Genomic DNA, 17,699 nt, shown 5'->3' on the forward strand with positions numbered 1-17,699 from the left:
AGGTTTTAAGATGGACATTGAAATATAGAGAACATTTAAAAGGGGGAGAGAAAAGATGAAGCTATTTCTATTTGAGAGGATTGCACAGGTAAAGTTGTAAATTTAGTTCTGTTCAAGAAACATTAATTAAGTACCTCTGTGCCAAGCTCTATACTGGGAGCTAGAGATTACAGTATTTTTGGGAACACTTCTATACTCTGTTGCTAAAGTATTTTCACATATCCTAAAAAGGTGAATCTCTTGTGAGGGAACAAATCCCTTGAAGGAATTCTTATGATGGAAGTCCCTTTTCTTTGCTGATATAGAAAGGGACTGGTTTTTGTTTTCAAAATATAGGCTAAGCTCTAGAAATAATTGGGTAAGCTTAACTTTGGTGCACACTCATCTTCTCCATCATCACTGACTTTCTGTCTGGCATAGTTACCGGTGCTTATCTCTGTTTGATACCTTAAAGGGCCATGCTATATATAGACTGTCAACTAAGGTTATCTGATGATAATAAATTGTTGCATTTTAATAATAACAATAATAATGATAATAATAACGTACTTGTCAATTACTATGCAGATTGGTTTTTCTTCTTTCCAGTTTTATTGAGATATAATTGACATACAGCATTGTATAATTTTAAGGTGTACAGCATGATGATTTAAGTTACATACATCATGAAATGATTACCACAATAAGTTTAATGAACATCCATTATCTCATATAGATAGAAAATAAAAGAAAAATTTTTTCCTCGTGATGAGAACTCTTAGGATTTATTCTCTTAACAGCTTTCATGTATAGCATACAGCAGTGTTAATTATATTTATCATGTTGTATATTATATCCTTAGTACTTATTTATCTTATAACTTGCAGTTTGTACCTTTTGACTACCTTCATCTAAACTCCCCTCTCCTACCCCCCCCCCCACCTCTTAACCACAGATCTTATTTCTTTTTTAAAAAATTTTATTGGAGTATAGTTGATTTACAGTGTTGTGTGATTTCTTTTTCTGTGTGTTTGTTTGTGAAGTATAATTGACCAACAGCACTATGTTAATTTCTGGTACACAACATAGTGATTCAATATTTCTATGTGTTACAAAATGATCACCGTGATAAGTCTAGTTAGCGTTTGTCACCATACAAAGATATCACATTATTATTGACTGTATTCCCCATAGTGTACATTTCATACCTGTGACTTATTTATTTTGTAAGTGGAAGTTTATACCTCTTAATCTCTCTCAGATTGTTTTATATACATCATCTCATGTAATCGTAATGATTCTATGAGTTTACTTAAAATTGTCTTCCCCAATTAAAATGAGTAAACTGAAGCTTAGGTTAAGTAACATGACCAAGTCCACACGGTTAGTCATTGGCAGGGGTGTGACTGACTTCAAAATCTGCGCTATTCTGCTTTTCAATAGGGGGTTCTTGAAGGTCCAAGGAAAGGAAGGAATGCATAGTGGTGTGGTTGAGGCATTAGTATTAATATTCGTAGACAGGGCACTTGCCAGCAATCTAAGCAATCCTATTCCACCAACTAGTAAGGTTGGCATGAGACATGTACAATAGTATGAGCAACTAAATCATTGTAGTGCCAAATACAGAGTTTGCCATCTCTTTAGTACGTCTTTGAAGAGGTGGCTGATTTGTGTTGGTGCTATGTTTGTCTTCTCAGCCATTGAGGGAGTAAGTACTAGTTGAAGCTTATAATCCCAACACATCAAAATGGACAACCTGGCAGATGTCCTTGCTGGAAGATGACAAGATTGCTAATAGAGGAGCCCTGATTTTTCTCCTGAGATTTGACACTTGGGGGCTTCCATTAAAAACATTACCAAGCCTCTGTCATTTTAATCTCTTCTTTAAGTGCCTGTGATCTTTTCAGGGGCACAGGTCCACGCATGGTCAATGCCTAGTGACCAGGTTTCAGAGCTGTGGGCAGAGGTGGCAGCGACTGTGAAAGCCTGGGAGGAGATGAGGGAAGAAAAGGTCATTCTTCCTGACAACTTATAACTTGATTCCACCTATAACCCATTTATTTTCAGAAATAAGTAATGGGTGAAGACATAGGCCAGGCCTACATTTCATGCACTTGAGAGTTAAAGGCTTTCTGAGATCAAATTACCACAGCAGAGACAGAGTTACTGTAGGGACATTTTGGGAGGAAGCAGACAGAGAGGGAGAAGCCAGAGGCTTAAGACCAGAAACAGGAATAGAATGTGATGGAAATTGCTTCCCACTTTGCACTCCTGAGGGAACAAAGAGGACAAATAAGAAGCAGCAGGGATAGGAGGAAGCTGGGAGCTTCTCTGGAATAAAATGGGTTAGGTTGTGGAGTTGTCAGCTGCTGTACTTGGTAGGTGGGAGGAAGAGATGTGCTAGTCCAGGCCTTTGAAACCTGGGTGCCTTGGCCCCTTCAACTATGCCCTGAAGGAGGGAAGCGTGCCAAATGTCAGGTCTCCTTCTAGTTTTGTTCCAGTTCATAGCTAGAAAATGACAGCAGAAGATCTAGGGGTGAGAGGATGCTGAGAGAAAGAAGGAGAAAGAACACTTTAGTGAGTGCTTTTGTACAAGTGGGACAATGAATTTTAAACTCTTGTGGAATAGATGGGAGGGCCTGGGAACAGTGGATGTTCAAAACAGAGAAACAGAGGCAATGACACAGAACAGAAAGGCTTCCTCTGATCCTTCTGCCTTCTTGTTCACTGACAATTGGTTATCCTTTTGTTGCCTCTGCAGCAATACAAGGGGGAAGTCTTAGGGGAACAGAGACCCGGAGGGGTAAAGGAAACTTATATTTATGTAAGATGAGCTGCAGCCATTGAAATTGCTGGCTATGGTGAGATAAATCCCAGCCTTCCACATTTTGCTTAGTAACAGCAGACTTTTCACTGCAAGGCATCAATGGAGTCCAAATTCCAGCCAGGCTTGGGGAATCAAGAGTAACTCTCTTGATGTAATGGTTTTGCAGGCTCTTGAAGACATTGTCATCCGTTAAAGAAAAAAAATTAAATCACTCTTGAAAGAAAGAAAATGTCTTGGGTGATAAATGAAAAAATTTTTGAAGTAAAATGAGGAAAAGCTCGAGGGAAGAATCTCTTTAAAATTTTACCAGATTCTCCCCACTATGATCAAAAGGGGTTAAATAAGAGCTTAGCCTGCAGCTTCATGGAACCAATTTTTTAAAGAAAGAATATTAAAACCTGAAATATTGGTTATTTGCCAAGGCACACACTGGAAGTAAAAGCCACTTGGCTAGGAGCAGAATTGAGTGTTGGATCGCAGGATGCTAATTTTAGGCTTGCTCCGCGAAAGATGACAGCACTTGCCACCCCCCCCTCCCTCCGCCCTAGAAGTTTCCGGAGTATTCAGGGAAAATGTTGGTGTCAGGGAAATAATCCCCATCATCAGTAACCCCAGAGCGCCTCACTTGCGTTTGTTTCTTTGAACGTGGAGCCGCCGCCCAGATATCCGTAGTTAGCCAAGGCCCTCGGTGTATTTTCTTGACTTGCGCTTGGAAATCTTTTTCTGGGAGCTGAAAGCCCGAGTCCTAGAGACTTAACTGCTTTTCCTAGAATAATCTCCTTACAAGACCAGTTCAGCAGCCGAGGGACCGTGGAGACTGGCTGAACAGGACAGTGGGGGCAGGGAAAAAGGGAGTGGCCGTGTTCCCGGGGTCTGCTGGGATCCGGCCGGTCCGGGGCGAAGGAGCTGGGGCTGGAGTGGCTGGAGCGACTGGACAGTCCGGGTCGCCGTCCGCCACCTCGGTGCGGAATCGGAGCCGGACTTGCTGAGCATTCCTCCCCCTCCTCTTCTGCTTCCTCTTCCCTCCTCCTGGACCAGCGGCGGCGGCGGCGGCGGCGGCAGGAAACGAAGCCGGGCTGAGCGACTCCGAGGCGAGCGGAGGAGCTGGGATATGGGGAATCAGAGCGGGCGGCGGGGCCAGGAGCCCTCCGGAGGGCCCACGAGGGGAACGGCCCCGGTGTTTGCTCGCTCGTGAGGCGTGGGGGAGCGGGCGCAGGGCGGCACGAGCGGAGGCGGAGGCGGAGGCGCGGCCCCGGCGTGGAGCACGGCTGGGGAAGCTGCTGCCTCCGGCCCTGCCCGGCTGCCTCCGCTGCGGCCGGCGGCTATGGAGCTGGCGGGCACCAGACCTGGGGCGACAGAGCATCCCCGTTTCCGGACGCCCATGTTCTGGCTGCTGCTGCTTTCCCTGCTGCTACTGCTGCTGCCGGGCCCAGCGGCCTCCCAGCTGCGATACTCGGTGCCGGAGGAGCAGACACCTGGCGCGCTTGTGGGCAACGTGGCTCGCGCACTGGGGCTGGAGCTGCGGCGCTTGGGGCCGGGCTGCCTGCGTATCAACCACCTGGGTGCGCCCAGCCCGCGCTACCTGGAGCTGGACCTGACCAGTGGAGCTCTCTTCGTCAACGAGCGCATTGACCGGGAGGCGCTGTGTGAGCAGCGGCCTCGCTGCCTGCTCAGCCTGGAAGTGCTGGCGCACAGCCCCGTGGCGGTGAGTGCCGTGGAGGTGGAGGTACTGGACATAAACGACAACTCGCCGCGCTTCCCGCGGCCCGACTACCAGCTTCAGGTAAGCGAATCGGTGGCACCTGGAGCGCGCTTTCACATAGAGAGCGCGCAGGACCCCGACGTGGGCACCAACTCGGTGCAGACCTACGAGCTCAGCCCCAGCGAGCACTTCGAGCTGGACCTGAAACCCCTGCAGGAGAACAGTAAGGTGCTGGAGCTGGTGCTGCGTAAGGGCCTAGACCGCGAGCAGGCAGTCTTGCACCACCTGGTTCTCACAGCTGTGGACGGGGGCAGCCCAGCCCGCTCAGGCACCGCGCAGATCTCTGTGCTTGTCCTGGACACTAACGACAATTCTCCCGCCTTCGACCAGTCCACCTACCGCGTCCAGCTTCGGGAGGACGCTCCCCCAGGCACATTGGTGGTGAAGCTGAATGCCTCAGACCCGGATGAGGGCTCCAATGGCGAACTCACGTACTCCTTGAGCAGCTACACGTCGGACCGGGAGAGGCAGCTCTTCAGCATCGATGCCAGCACGGGGGAAGTGCGGGTAAGTGGAGAGCTGGATTATGAGGAGGCCTCTTCCTACCAGATCTATGTGCAGGCAACAGACCGGGGTCCAGTGCCCATGGTGGGTCACTGCAAGGTGCTGGTGGACATCGTGGATGTGAATGATAACGCACCAGAGGTGGTGCTCACGGACCTGTACAGCCCAGTGCCTGAAGATGCTGCGCCCAACACCGTTGTGGCCCTTCTCAGTGTCAATGACCAAGATTCAGGTCCCAACCGGAAAGTGAGCCTGGGCCTGGAGGCCACACTGCCTTTCCGACTGAATGGCTTTGGAAACTCCTACACACTGGTGGTGAGTGGCCCCCTGGACAGGGAGCAGGTGGCTGCCTACAACATCACAGTGACAGCCACTGATGGGGGAGTACCACAGCTCACATCCCAGCGGACACTGCAGGTTGAGATCTCTGACATCAATGACAATCCACCCAGCTTCCTGAAGGACTCCTACTCCATTTACATCGAGGAAAACAACTTGCCAGGGGTGTTGCTCTGCACTGTGCAAGCCACAGACCCAGATGAAAAGGAGAATTCGGAGGTGACCTACTCCCTCATGGAGAGGGAGATTCAAGGGCTGCCAGTCACCTCCTATGTCTCCATTAACAGTGCCAGTGGCAGCCTTTATGCTGTCAACTCCTTTGATTATGAGAAATTTCGGGAGTTCTTTGTGACTGTGGAGGCCCGGGACAAGGGGAGCCCACCACTGAGCAGCACTGTGACCACCAACGTGTATGTAGTGGACGTGAATGACCATGCCCCTCACATCCTATACCCTACCTCAACCAATTCGTCAGCAGCCATTGAAATGGTGCCTCGAACTGCCCCTGCTGGCTACCTGGTCACTAAAGTCATAGCCATGGACTCAGACTCTGGGCAGAATGCTTGGCTCTTTTACCATCTGGCCCAGATTTCTGACCTGGACCTCTTTAAGGTAGAGCTACATACAGGAGAAATTAGGACTACCAGGAAGATGGGAGATGAGAGTGGAACCACTTTCAACCTGACCGTGGTGGTCCGAGACAATGGAGAGCCATCGCTGTCAGCCTCTGTGGCCATTACAGTAGCTGTAGTGGATAGGGTTTCCAGAATCCTCCCTGACACTCAGAGACATGTGAGAAGTCCTCGGACATACTCTGAAATTACACTTTATCTAATAATAGCATTAAGCACAGTGTCTTTTATATTTCTTTTGACAATCATTGTTTTGAGCATCATCAAGTGCTACCGCTACACTGCTTATGGCACTGCGTGCTGTGGAGGCTTCTGTGGAGTGAGGGAGAGGTGCCCTGCAGAACTCTACAAACAGGCCAACAACAATATTGATGCCAGGTTACCACACGGCCTCAAAGTGCAGCCTCACTTCATTGAAGTGCGAGGGAACGGCTCCCTCACCAAGACCTACTGCTACAAGGCCTGTCTGACAGCAGGCTCAGGGAGTGACACTTTCATGTTTTACAACACAGGGGCGCAGACAGGACTGGGACCTGGGGGAGCCCAAGCAGCAGCAGGTGACAGCAGGCACCTCACAGGCCAAAGTGGGCAGAGTGCTGGGAACCTGATTATTCTAAAAAACGAAGCTGTTTCTCAAAATGAGGTGAGATAGTAGTCAAGGGGTCTTCCACAAAGTCATGCATTTTTCACATTCCCCCTGGCCCCCTCCCGGTATCATGTAGTTGGCTTTCTCGAGTTATTAACAATGACAAGGGTTATCTGGTAAACTGAGTGTGTGTGTGTGTGTGTGTGTGTGTGTGTGTGTGTGTGTATTACCTGTGATTGGATTATAATCTGCTATGTTTCCTCTCTAGAAAAATAGGACTAGAGAATTGTTTTACTTTCCATTTTCTTTTCAGATATATGAAACCTTGACCATAAAATTGTTTGAGAAATGAGGATTTGTCTTAATTATGTGGTGTTAAAGCACAGCTCTATAGAGAAATAGAATAGGCTTGAGAATAAGATGATGCTATAGAGGGTAACATTATGAGATTCAAGGAGAAATGGCCTGTGCTGTATCATCTACAGGGAAGGTTCTCTTTTGAAATCCTACAGGAGTGTTGTTTTTCAAAAGCTCTGAAACCTCTCGGGGCTGTAGTGGTCACCTCTGTATGCTGTCCCTGTTTATACCATGGACTATCTACAATGAAATGTATCCAGTTAATATTTCTGGTAATTGCATTGAACTAATGTGATGAGATCTGCTGGAAATTCATGTCAGAGGTGATAAAGCCATAGAATGTGGACCTCACCCTGAAGACAAAGTTTGATTTGGCTGTTTGCTGTGGTAACTATTCTGTTGGGGCTGTCGGAGGAGATGAATGATGGCATCCAAGAACCAATTTGTCTGCTTGGGCCAGGGAGATGGTAGAATGAGTGGATTAGGGATGTGGGGGATATGGTGAAGACCAGAACAAGCTGGGGTTGGGGAGAAAGAATTCTGCCACTAGTTATCTTTTTTGGCCTTGTGTGAACTCCTTGTAAGAGGATTTCCCTGCGTTTAGCATAAATGTAATCTTCTGATTTCCTCTTGGGAATTCCTAAGGTTTTGATGAGACGTGAAGCAGCCTCTTCAAGCCCTTCATGTCCTTAAGTTAAATGACAGTACTTTAAATGGTACTTCAACATGCTCCAAAGCACGCATTTAATTTCTGGATCTAGCTACAAAAGCCTTGGAAAGTGGATGGCTTACTGTACATGAGAGACAGAGAGACAGGTGTTAGTAGAGACACTGGTTTTAAGTAGGTGTAAGGCCAGTTTGCTCAGTATATGAAGGATGTATATAAATTGTTGGACACAGTGCCTGTGTTTGTGTAGTGTGTTTGTCTCCATATGCATGCTTGAAATAATAGAACCCTGCTTTGTGATACTTTAAACTTGGATTTCAGAAGCCAAAATTTTGTCCCATAAAAAGTGATGAGTTGTTTCTTCCCAAACAACTACTTTGTAGCTAGGACTTTCAGAGGTCCTACAAAATGAGTTAATAATATTTGTCCCTCCTATATTTTTGTGATGTGTTTTCACTGACATATTGTTGTCTTTTTATTAACGTCCATAGTTTCACATTCTAAATTCATGCTCATCTTCAGGAAATTAATGCATAAGCACAGAAAAGAACAGAGATGGATTGAGAGAATTTCCATGTACATTGTAGGTAGATTTATCAGAAGAGCCTGATGTTAGTCAATGCTGAGCAGCCGCGGGAGGCAGATTGCAGATTAAGAAGAACGGGGTGGGGGAGGGGAAATCAAAGAGCTTCCAGAATTCTTTAGATCATAGCTTTTGGCAGCATGTAGAAAGGCTTAATTTTAAATAAGGATGCTGTAGACATTTGCTGAACAAATTACTGTTAAGTCCTTTTGGGCCTGGGGTGGGCTGCAGGTGGTAAAGAGGCACAGAGAGCAGGCCAGGCAAGCTTGCAACCAGCTGTGAGCCGGAAGCGCAGGCGAGTGACACTCACCCTCTCTCTCCTGACTCAAAGCTTGGGACAATTTGATACGTGAACTATTTCTGTCTTATACTGACCTGTGTGTTAATATGTGCTTTGGTTCACAAACCTTTAATTTAGGGAGAAAATTATGTCAGAAAAGGGCTTGCTTTTGTGGGATTTTGCCAGGAGAGTACATGATTTTAATAAAGGCAGATTTTTGCCAGACACTTTTGGAAATCCAGTGAAGAGAGCCCTAAGATCCACAGCTCCTGGAATTATTGCGGTTATAGGTAGAGAGTGAGTCACGTTGTCATAGCATGGCAAAATGGGGACAAAAATCACTCAACTCTGAAAGTCATCACTGCTAGATCAACCTGTTAAATTCTCACGTTAGGCTTTCTTTCTTCCCTACCCACTCACTGCACATGACAGGAGAATCCTGGGGTGCAATTGATTCCATGTGCCCACATTAAAATTAGATGGGGATCGGAAAGGATGAGTAAGGGAATTTGCGCTCACCGACCACCCTGCTATACAAAAATATTCTGCACTGCAATATATGTATGGTTTCATTACCTGTAAGTCATACATTAAATATTTATCAACAACTAGCACACGAGGAAACAAGCTCAGAGAGGTTAAGTAACACACACAGTCACTCTGCTAGTGGTATTTTAAGTCATATCTGTCTGACTCCAAAGACTGTGCTTCTGAAACAGTATGAGTAGATAGAAATCCCAATGTTTATATTCCTTTTGATATGGGATACTCAGGCATTCAGGCTACCACTGATTCACCTAGTGGTGTCAATTAACTGCTCTGGAAAAAGAGGAATTCTTTGCATAGAAGTAGGTCACCAATGGGAGGATCAATGAGTAAAAACGTTACCACCAAGATAGGATATTTTTATTTGTTCTACCATTGGCCAAACCTGTTCAGATCTTATATCTTTGTTCTCTCTCTAATTCTCTCTTGTTGCTTATTAAATATCAGTATTTAACATCAGGCTAATCTTTTGGTAAATTTTACCCCCAATGAGTTTATTTCATGCGCCACTTGTGCAGTGAGGTTTTTGAAGTAACTGTTTAGCAGTGGGGCAGAATTTCTCTTTGGAGACTTCTGAAAACCTGGTGTTGAATGTGGTTGGCACCCTCTTCAGAATCTCCAAGAAAAGGAACCAAATCTTAAGGTGGTTTCTGTGCATCTGTGGTCCTGTGACTGCTGATGAGTCACTTTGAGTGCTCTGGGCAGATTTGTCCAACTGCGCCTCAGTGGGACCAGTTAGCACAAGATGTGGAAATCACAAAAGGGTATAGCAGAAATGAGTTAAGTTTACATTCACTTCACTTATTTTAAAGCAAGTTGTAGTCACCAAATCTTCAGTTATTTTTGCCACTGTGTGTACATACTCACTCTAATTCCACTTGTGGTAACTTCGAAGGGTGAACCCTTCTTTCAGTGGCACCTAATTTATTTCTTGCAGGACTGACTTTTCTAGCTGGTGACTGACTCTGTCCTGGATCAGAACTTAACACTTAGTGTAAAGTGCTATCATGGTGAATTGATAAAAACTGCACAGTGGTCAGAATAGGCAAAGAAATTGTATCTGAACTTCCAGCCTCTGATGGTCACTTTTGAATGGGTGGGGCTCTTTTGTTTTGCCATTTCTGTATTGGTTATAGGACTGTTCTTTTGAGAAAAGGTTTATTTCATTTGGTCTGAGAATACATTAATTTCTTCAAATTACCCCCTTCCTCCCCTCTTCTACAGATCTGCTGAGCCAGATGGAATAATGGCTGAGCTCCTCTCTGTCTCTTTATCTTGCACATATTCTGACTGATGGAGAAAGCTATTTATTGTAGCTTGAATGTCATTGGCCTACCCTTTGGTCTGACCCAGGACTGAGCCTGCACATGGGCATCTGGTCTGACTCAGAACACTCTGCAGGGACACAGCCTGGCATATTACAAATTGTCTACTGGCATGCTGTTTGCTTGACAGAATAGCAGAGTTGGTTCTGGATACTTGCCTTGGTTGGCCACCAATTTTTGCTCTCAATGAGAGGTCAGGATGCTGTCTGTTTGCAAACGTTTGATGAAAAATTACCATCATCAAGCCCAGAGGTTTAGCTGAATTGAATGGGGATTTACAGGTGTCTTTGAATATGAGTTTTGTAAATTTCACCTGGCTCCGTGTTCCTGGGCATATTACAGTATGAATATAAATTTGGCTTATTCGTATGATAATATTTTGAGTACTCTAAAAGCATGATTTCAAAAATCAAAGGTCAAGAGAATTCCTTAGCAGTGTTTTAAATCTGCTAGCCTAAAAATTACACAAGTTTTTGTCTTTCGAGGATTTGAACTTGACAAATGCAAAGAAATCTCCAACATGGCGAAAATCGAAGAAAAATGTTAGTCCCTTGGCACATAAGCAACATCAGTTGCTTTCTGGCCTTGCAGGGTCAGAACTCTGGGCTCCAGGGAAGTAAAACTGTGGGGGAGAGAGTAACTGCTGCACTAGCAGGCTGTGCATCCAGAATTAAGCAAACCTAGCATTTTCTGTTGTACCAGAGCCCATTAGGTGTGTTTTAAAGTTATGCGTATTTTATTTTACTGCTCTGTGGATTTAGGATTATAAATGACTGTTTTTAGAAGTAAGTGTTCACCTAGACTTCTCATATTTATCATCTTTTCATTTTGATTTACTAGAAGACTAACATGTAACATAACAATGATTATTTTAAATGTTAGATTCCTTTTTGCCTTCATGACCCACAGTTTATGTGTTCATTTTCTATTGCTTTGTAACAAATCACCACAAATTAGTGGTTAAAAACAACACTCGTTTATTACCTGCACACTGTGACTGGGTTCTCTGCTCAGGTTTTCGCAAGGCTGAAATCAACATGCTGGCCAGGCTGAGTTCTCTCTTGGAGGCTCTGGGGAAGAATCTGCTTTCAAGTTCATTCAAGCTGTTGGCAGAATCCAGTTCCATGAGGACTGAGCTCCCCGTTTTCTTACTTACTGTTGGCTGGAGGTCACTCTTAGCTCCTAGAAGTTGCTCTCAGGTCCTTACCAGTATTTTAACAGTGGAGAATATTTTCTCACATGGAATTCCTCTCATGCTTCAGATCTCTCTGATTTCTGTCTCTGACCTCTAGACCCAGATTTAAAAGACTCGTATAATTAGGTCATTCCCACCCAGATAATCTCCCTTTTTCAAAGCCAGCTGTGCCGTATAATATAACTTAATCATGGAGTAAGACCCATCATATTTGGAGATTATACAGGGCATTTACAGTAGGGTATAGGGATCTTGAAGGCCATTTTAGGATTTTGCCTATCATAATTTATATCAGTGTTCACAAAATATCACTGAAAAATTTGCAGTGGATACATCTTTAATAGATTCCTACTAGGAAGGAAAAGGAGATGCCACACGTAGTCTTGTTTCTCAGAGGATCATTTATTGATAGCTTCATGGATTTCCATGATAAGAAGATAGCATATTACTTCACTGAGTAGTCCTATGATTTTATGAATGACATAGGGTATTTTAAACCTATTTTATTTCAAATCTGTCTTGGAAGAGGTGATTCACTCTTTTGTAGCTCAAATATTCCATAGTATAAATAATACCATTACAGAATAAATCAAGTCTTAGCTATAATTTTGATAGAAACAAATGGATTCTTGTTCTTCAATAATACTACATCACCCACGTGGACTACCTAATTCAGTTTTTCCACATCTGGAATTTCATGACTTATTCTACTGAAGGACTATGCTTTGAAACAACAGAACATACTGGGCTTTTCACCAACAGAAATTAAGCAAAGCCCAGGGATGTACCATCCAAGTACTAGAGAACTAAACGTATGTCTCATTATATTAGGTATATCAGCAGTCAACCTGTCAGCTTCAATTTTTCCAAGTTTAATCAGTTTTTCCAAGTTCACATGAAACCCACGTACATTTTATTACATTTAATTTTGTATCACTTTAAAATAAATCAATCTGGGAAAGTCAGAAGTAAAAAAGAGAAAAATATATATCTGTCATTCCATGCAAATTTATTTAAAACACAGACTTTCGCATTAGGGGTACCTAAACATGACTCTCAGGCAAACCTACCTATCAGGCAGGTAATCTAATCTCTCTAAAGTTCCAGATTTCTAATTTTTGTAATTTAAGTACGATAGTATTACCCTTGCACGGTAGTTAATTTATTCGAAAGCCTTTAAAAAACCTATCAAATACCTGAACCCTGCTAGCTTCTGAAGCTATAGCTATGTATTATGAATATTTGAGAATATCAGTATGTTTTATAAACAAAATATAATCCCTTTCATAAAGTTTATGGTCTAACAAAGGTGTTAGGATAAATGCAGTAATATGTATAAAGTGCTTATTCCATTGCCTAGTATTGTGTGGCTACATAAAACATATTAATTACTTTCTTCCTTACCTTTTCCCTGCCTGATCTCACTGCCATAAGATGTCTCATAACTATGATTTTGGCAAATAAATCTCAGGAGCATCTTGTTGCTGAGGGACTATTATAGAAAATAGCAGCATGACAAATTACGTGTCGTTGAGGAAGTGAGATTATGTAATGGACTGAGTTTCCTGGTCAGTCCTGCTAGAACTGTGCCTTTCTGCAAAATAGAGTTGGTGATTTCATTCACCAGATCAAGTTGCAGCAGTTTTCATTATGGATGTTACCCAGTCATAGAAAAATTGGCAGCATTTGCTCAACAGACGTCAGAGTCTTTCTTGAAGGAGGGTTCTTACAGCTAACAAGCTGACACCAATGCTGCTGATGATATGATTAATAAAAAGTATTTCAGTCATATTTTCAGGTTTACCAAATGGTTTGCAAATATTTTCTCTTTTGCTCCCTCTACTACCCCTGATAGAAAATGGGAGCCCCTTCATTTCATCTGTAGATAGTTTTATGGTACTTTATGAGGAACATCAATAGCATTTTGTGAATTTGAGAACCAAGGATGAAGCAGCTTGTATGTTCATATCTTGCCAACAGAATGGAAGGGACCGGAGAGAGCAGTTAGTGTATGGGGACATTTGAGGTAAAGTATCCTAGAGTTGTAGCTTTTTCTGGGCCTTGACTCGGCTAAATTGTTGAATATCATCTAACCATCCCAAAGTCTGTCTGGAAGTTGAGATGCTGATCACTTCTTCTCTGGATCTTGTGAAGAAGTATGTTTATGAAATACTGTGCATCCCTTGAATGAACTATAAGAATGACAGGAACAAACTTATTGACATTTTGAAATGTCAATTGGCATTACAGTAATTGGCATTACTGTGGCCTTGTGTCTACCAAATACGGTAATTATAGTCCAGAGGAAAATGCAGAATACAACCTCCATCTCTTCATCTTTCCATTCAAATAGGCCTCAATATTCAGTGACAGGACCACTTTAATCTCTGCCCATGAAAACACATCGAGAGGAACATCTGTCATGGGTTTTTCGTAATAACATTTTTGCTAATTGATAACAAGATAGTGATGGTGATTGATTTTGTCCCCAGTGATTCCTGAGTAGCTTCTACTCTGCACATAACTTCCAGAACAGTGTCTAGGTGCCCACATTTCCCTCGGCGTCCCCTCCACTTTGAATTGAGTTTGAAGACACAGGGCAATGCATCTTTCCAACACATAGGTGGTGCAAGTCAGGTTCTTCTTAGGTTTCAGCTGCTCCCTGTTAAACAGAGCTTAGCAAACAGTAATTGAATAAGAAGGCAAAGCCCTCAGAGGAGCAGGAAACAAGTACAATTTTATGAAAAGGATTATGCAGCACAACAAGGTCAAACCCAGCGGTGGTTTGTTTTCCTCTCCCTTGTATTCCTCTTCAATCAGCAGAAGAGGTTGTTATCAGTTGCTGGCATTATGACTGGGCACATCCGCCCAGAGTCAAACATGCTGCAGTCTGCAAAGTCAGCAGCAGATTGCAGTGCTCTGCAGTCCAGCCAGAACAGCAGAATTTGTGTAGCTGTGTTCCCTGTTATAGCTAGAATACCAAATTGGGGATGTTCCCTTAAAGGGGCATTTGAGGGCAAAAACAATGAAAGCTTTTCCTGTTTCAGAATAGACTGTCCTTCCACTAGTGCTGCTTTAGGAACATAGACCTGTTTTGTTTTGTTTTTTAATTGAAGTATAGTTGATTTACAATATTGTGTTGGTTTCAGGGGTACAGAGATTCAGTTATATATATTCTTTTTCAGATTCTTTTCCATAGTAGGTTGTTACAAGATACTGAATAGAGTTCCTTTGTGCTATATAGTAAGCCCTTGTTTATGTACTTCATATATAGTAGTGTGTATCTTAATACATAGACCTGTTTTGAGCAAGGCAAGCCAAAGCCGGTCCTCACAGCATCATTAAACCCAGTTTTCCATGGTATTTAATCTGTGCAAGGACCCTGATGAGCTAATTTAATTTTCTCCTGAAGTGCTATATATATGTGAACATCATCTTAGAGATGCATATGAAATGGCTTCTTCCATACTTTTAATAGCTACATGGAAATATTTAAGAAACAACTCATCGGTGAACATCGTCACTAGGAGATCATCGTTTTTGCCATATTAACAAAAACTCCCTTTGTGATTTTGCAGCCCCGACAACCCAACCCTGACTGGCGTTACTCTGCCTCCCTGAGAGCAGGAATGCACAGGTATGGCTTTCCCTCCTCATTTCACTCAGAAGTTACTGCAACTGTTTGACTCAGATAAACTGTCTTCATAGGCCGGAAGCAGCTGTCAAAACTGAGAAGCTTAGATACTTTGCCAGGGGAATGCAGTTGTTTATATGTCTCCGTGTCTATTCCTTGAAACATTAGAAGTGGTCAGTGCCAAATGCTTATCAAGTGCCGGCAAATAAGAATCTCCTGTAAAATCACAGATACAGGCGACTGTTTACTTTCTCTCATTAAAATTTCCTTAAGGAAGTAGCTTCAACTTCTTTCATCCCTTCCCCATCTGTACTTTCTGTCCTTCCCTTAAAATTATAATGAATACTGATGCTTTCAGACTTGAGTACATTGTGTAATATATATGCACTTGTTGTCTACCTTGGTTTTCCATCACACATTGACTGTTATATCCTGTTAACCACAGTAATTGTTGTTCATGTTCACCCCTATTAGAGTCTCCTTATCTTTTCCATCTTGTTGCTATCTTATTGCCTGCCCTCAGTGGCAAGAGTTCTTCAGAGGATGAGCCATGTGAAGGGCTTTTATTGAATATCTGGAGACCAAATCTAGCTTACTTTTAAATTAACCTAGAGCAATAACATTACTTTAAAACTCAGATTAAATATAATTTTGCCTTCTCTATTTTGTCTCTTTGACAGTAATTGATTAACTACCATTATTCCCAGACCTGATCTAGTATTCATGCCACCGGGCCAAATAAAAGATTCATTGTTTGTGAGTGTCTTTGGGAAACCAAATGGAGAGAGCCAAGCAACTAGTGTTCACTACCACCAAAATAACTTAGTTTTAAAGAAGAAATAAACTCCAGACTTAAGCCCCTCAAAATATCTGGGCAACTCTTGAGTAGATCGTCACCAAACCTTGATCAATTTCTAAAGAGAGAGCTTACAGAGTATGTATTGAGTTAATGAAAAATTAGTTTTAGCCTGTTAAAAACACATTAAATCAAAATAAATCAACATATTCCCAAACATTACATTATAGATTGAGCAGAAATCATTATAATGGTTGCTCTTTCTGAACGAGAAGCAATCAGTGAAAACTGAAGATCAGTAGTTGGCTTGGTGGGACATCACATTGGAATCTGGTCATAACTTTAGGCCAGAAACACTTATGCAGATGCCAGAATACTAGGTTTCAGAAAGATTCTTCTTATTTGTTAGAAACCAGCTTATGGTTTTGCCTGCACCTGAGCTATTGTGGTGGACTATATGATAGGAAAAAATATGGTTTACAATACCAACTTCTTTTGTCCCAGTTGAATTAGTGCTTTACTTGAAAAGTACCAAAGCTATAAGATGCACCTTTAAAACTATATTAAAATAAAATACTAAACTATATCAGTTCCTTATTCCATTTTCAAATGAAAAAAAAAGAAGCCACATGTGTTTCTATTCAGGATTCAATTAAGATATTATGAGATTCAAGTAGGATAAGAAATGAAATAAAAATTAAAACTAAATGTTATTTATTCCTCACAGTGTAGTACATGGAACATATGTTAAAGTTGTGAACTTAAACAACACTCATCTTTTTCACACATACGCTTGGCTTCTTGGCCTTTCTAGCCTCAGATATCATGTGCCTGTTCCTTTGAAAATTCTGCTTTGAGCTGAGCTGGTTCCTAGGGTAGTTCCATCTTCAGAGTGAATCTAATTGAACCCATACAATTTGCTGGTAGAATCCACCAACACCCGAAGGATATTAATATTTGGAAAAAAGAGAAGATTCTAGGGTGTAGATGAAGGAAAGAACAGCAGTAGGGCAGAGCTTAATGAGTGAATTTCCACTAGATATGTTGTTTGAAGTCAAAGAGTAAGAGGATATTGGGAATTCCCTGGCAGTCCAGTGGTTCGGACTCTGTGCTTTCACTGACAAGGGTGCGGGTTCAATCCCTGGTCCGGGAACTAAGATCCCATAAGCCTTCTGGCATGGGCAAAAAAAAAAAAAAGAGTAAGAGAATATTGAACTTAGAGGTGACCTTCCCCCACAATATTTCAAGTTTTCCTGCTCTGTTGAGTCACATGACTCCTTCAGGCAGTAGTACTCTAAGTTTTACTTTAGTAATTTAACTTCCGAGATGAACCAATGCCTAATTTCAAAGAGTCCTCTTATTTTGGTGAGGGTTTTCTTGGGTGATATTTACTCTTAGGGTCCCATTTGTTCCTTTCTTCATCCAGAAAATATTGAGGGTCTCATATCTGCTAACATTACACATACATAAAGAATATGATGTTCTCTCTGCCCTTGAACAATTTACGTTCTATCTCTACTTGCCTCTAAGGATCTCCCAGTTCATGTCTCACTCTCTGCAATATTTCATGATGAATTAATCTCTTCTGAACTGGGATCCATGAGTGCTGGTGATAAACTTCCTCTAGTCCCAGGAAATGTAGGGTGGGTTATCTATGAGGAAAAGATACAGAAAGAGTAAAACAGAA

The 17,699-nt window shown here is 42.6% G+C and overlaps 1 protein-coding gene across 8 annotated transcripts in view; it reads left to right on the forward strand.

Annotated features, from left to right (window-relative positions):
* LOC307183653 (protocadherin alpha-C2) overlaps positions 1-17,699 on the forward strand; it is a gene marked incomplete at its 5' end in the record, with an annotated part of 158,075 nt that overhangs the window by 111,641 nt on the left and 28,735 nt on the right. For 7 of the 8 annotated variants that reach the window (XM_079916483.1, XM_079916479.1, XM_079916481.1 and 4 more), the window contains one exon: positions 15,161-15,219. In XM_079916483.1, coding sequence (XP_079772609.1) covers positions 15,161-15,219 — 59 coding nt within the window. Of the gene's footprint in view, positions 1-3,909; positions 6,687-15,160; positions 15,220-17,699 lie in introns of those variants that run through there. The other variant, XM_079916478.1, reaches the window with a different exon arrangement.

This window comes from Stenella coeruleoalba (genome assembly GCF_951394435.1).
Source record: "Stenella coeruleoalba genome assembly, chromosome: 3".
NCBI classification, from domain to species: domain Eukaryota; kingdom Metazoa; phylum Chordata; class Mammalia; order Artiodactyla; family Delphinidae; genus Stenella; species Stenella coeruleoalba.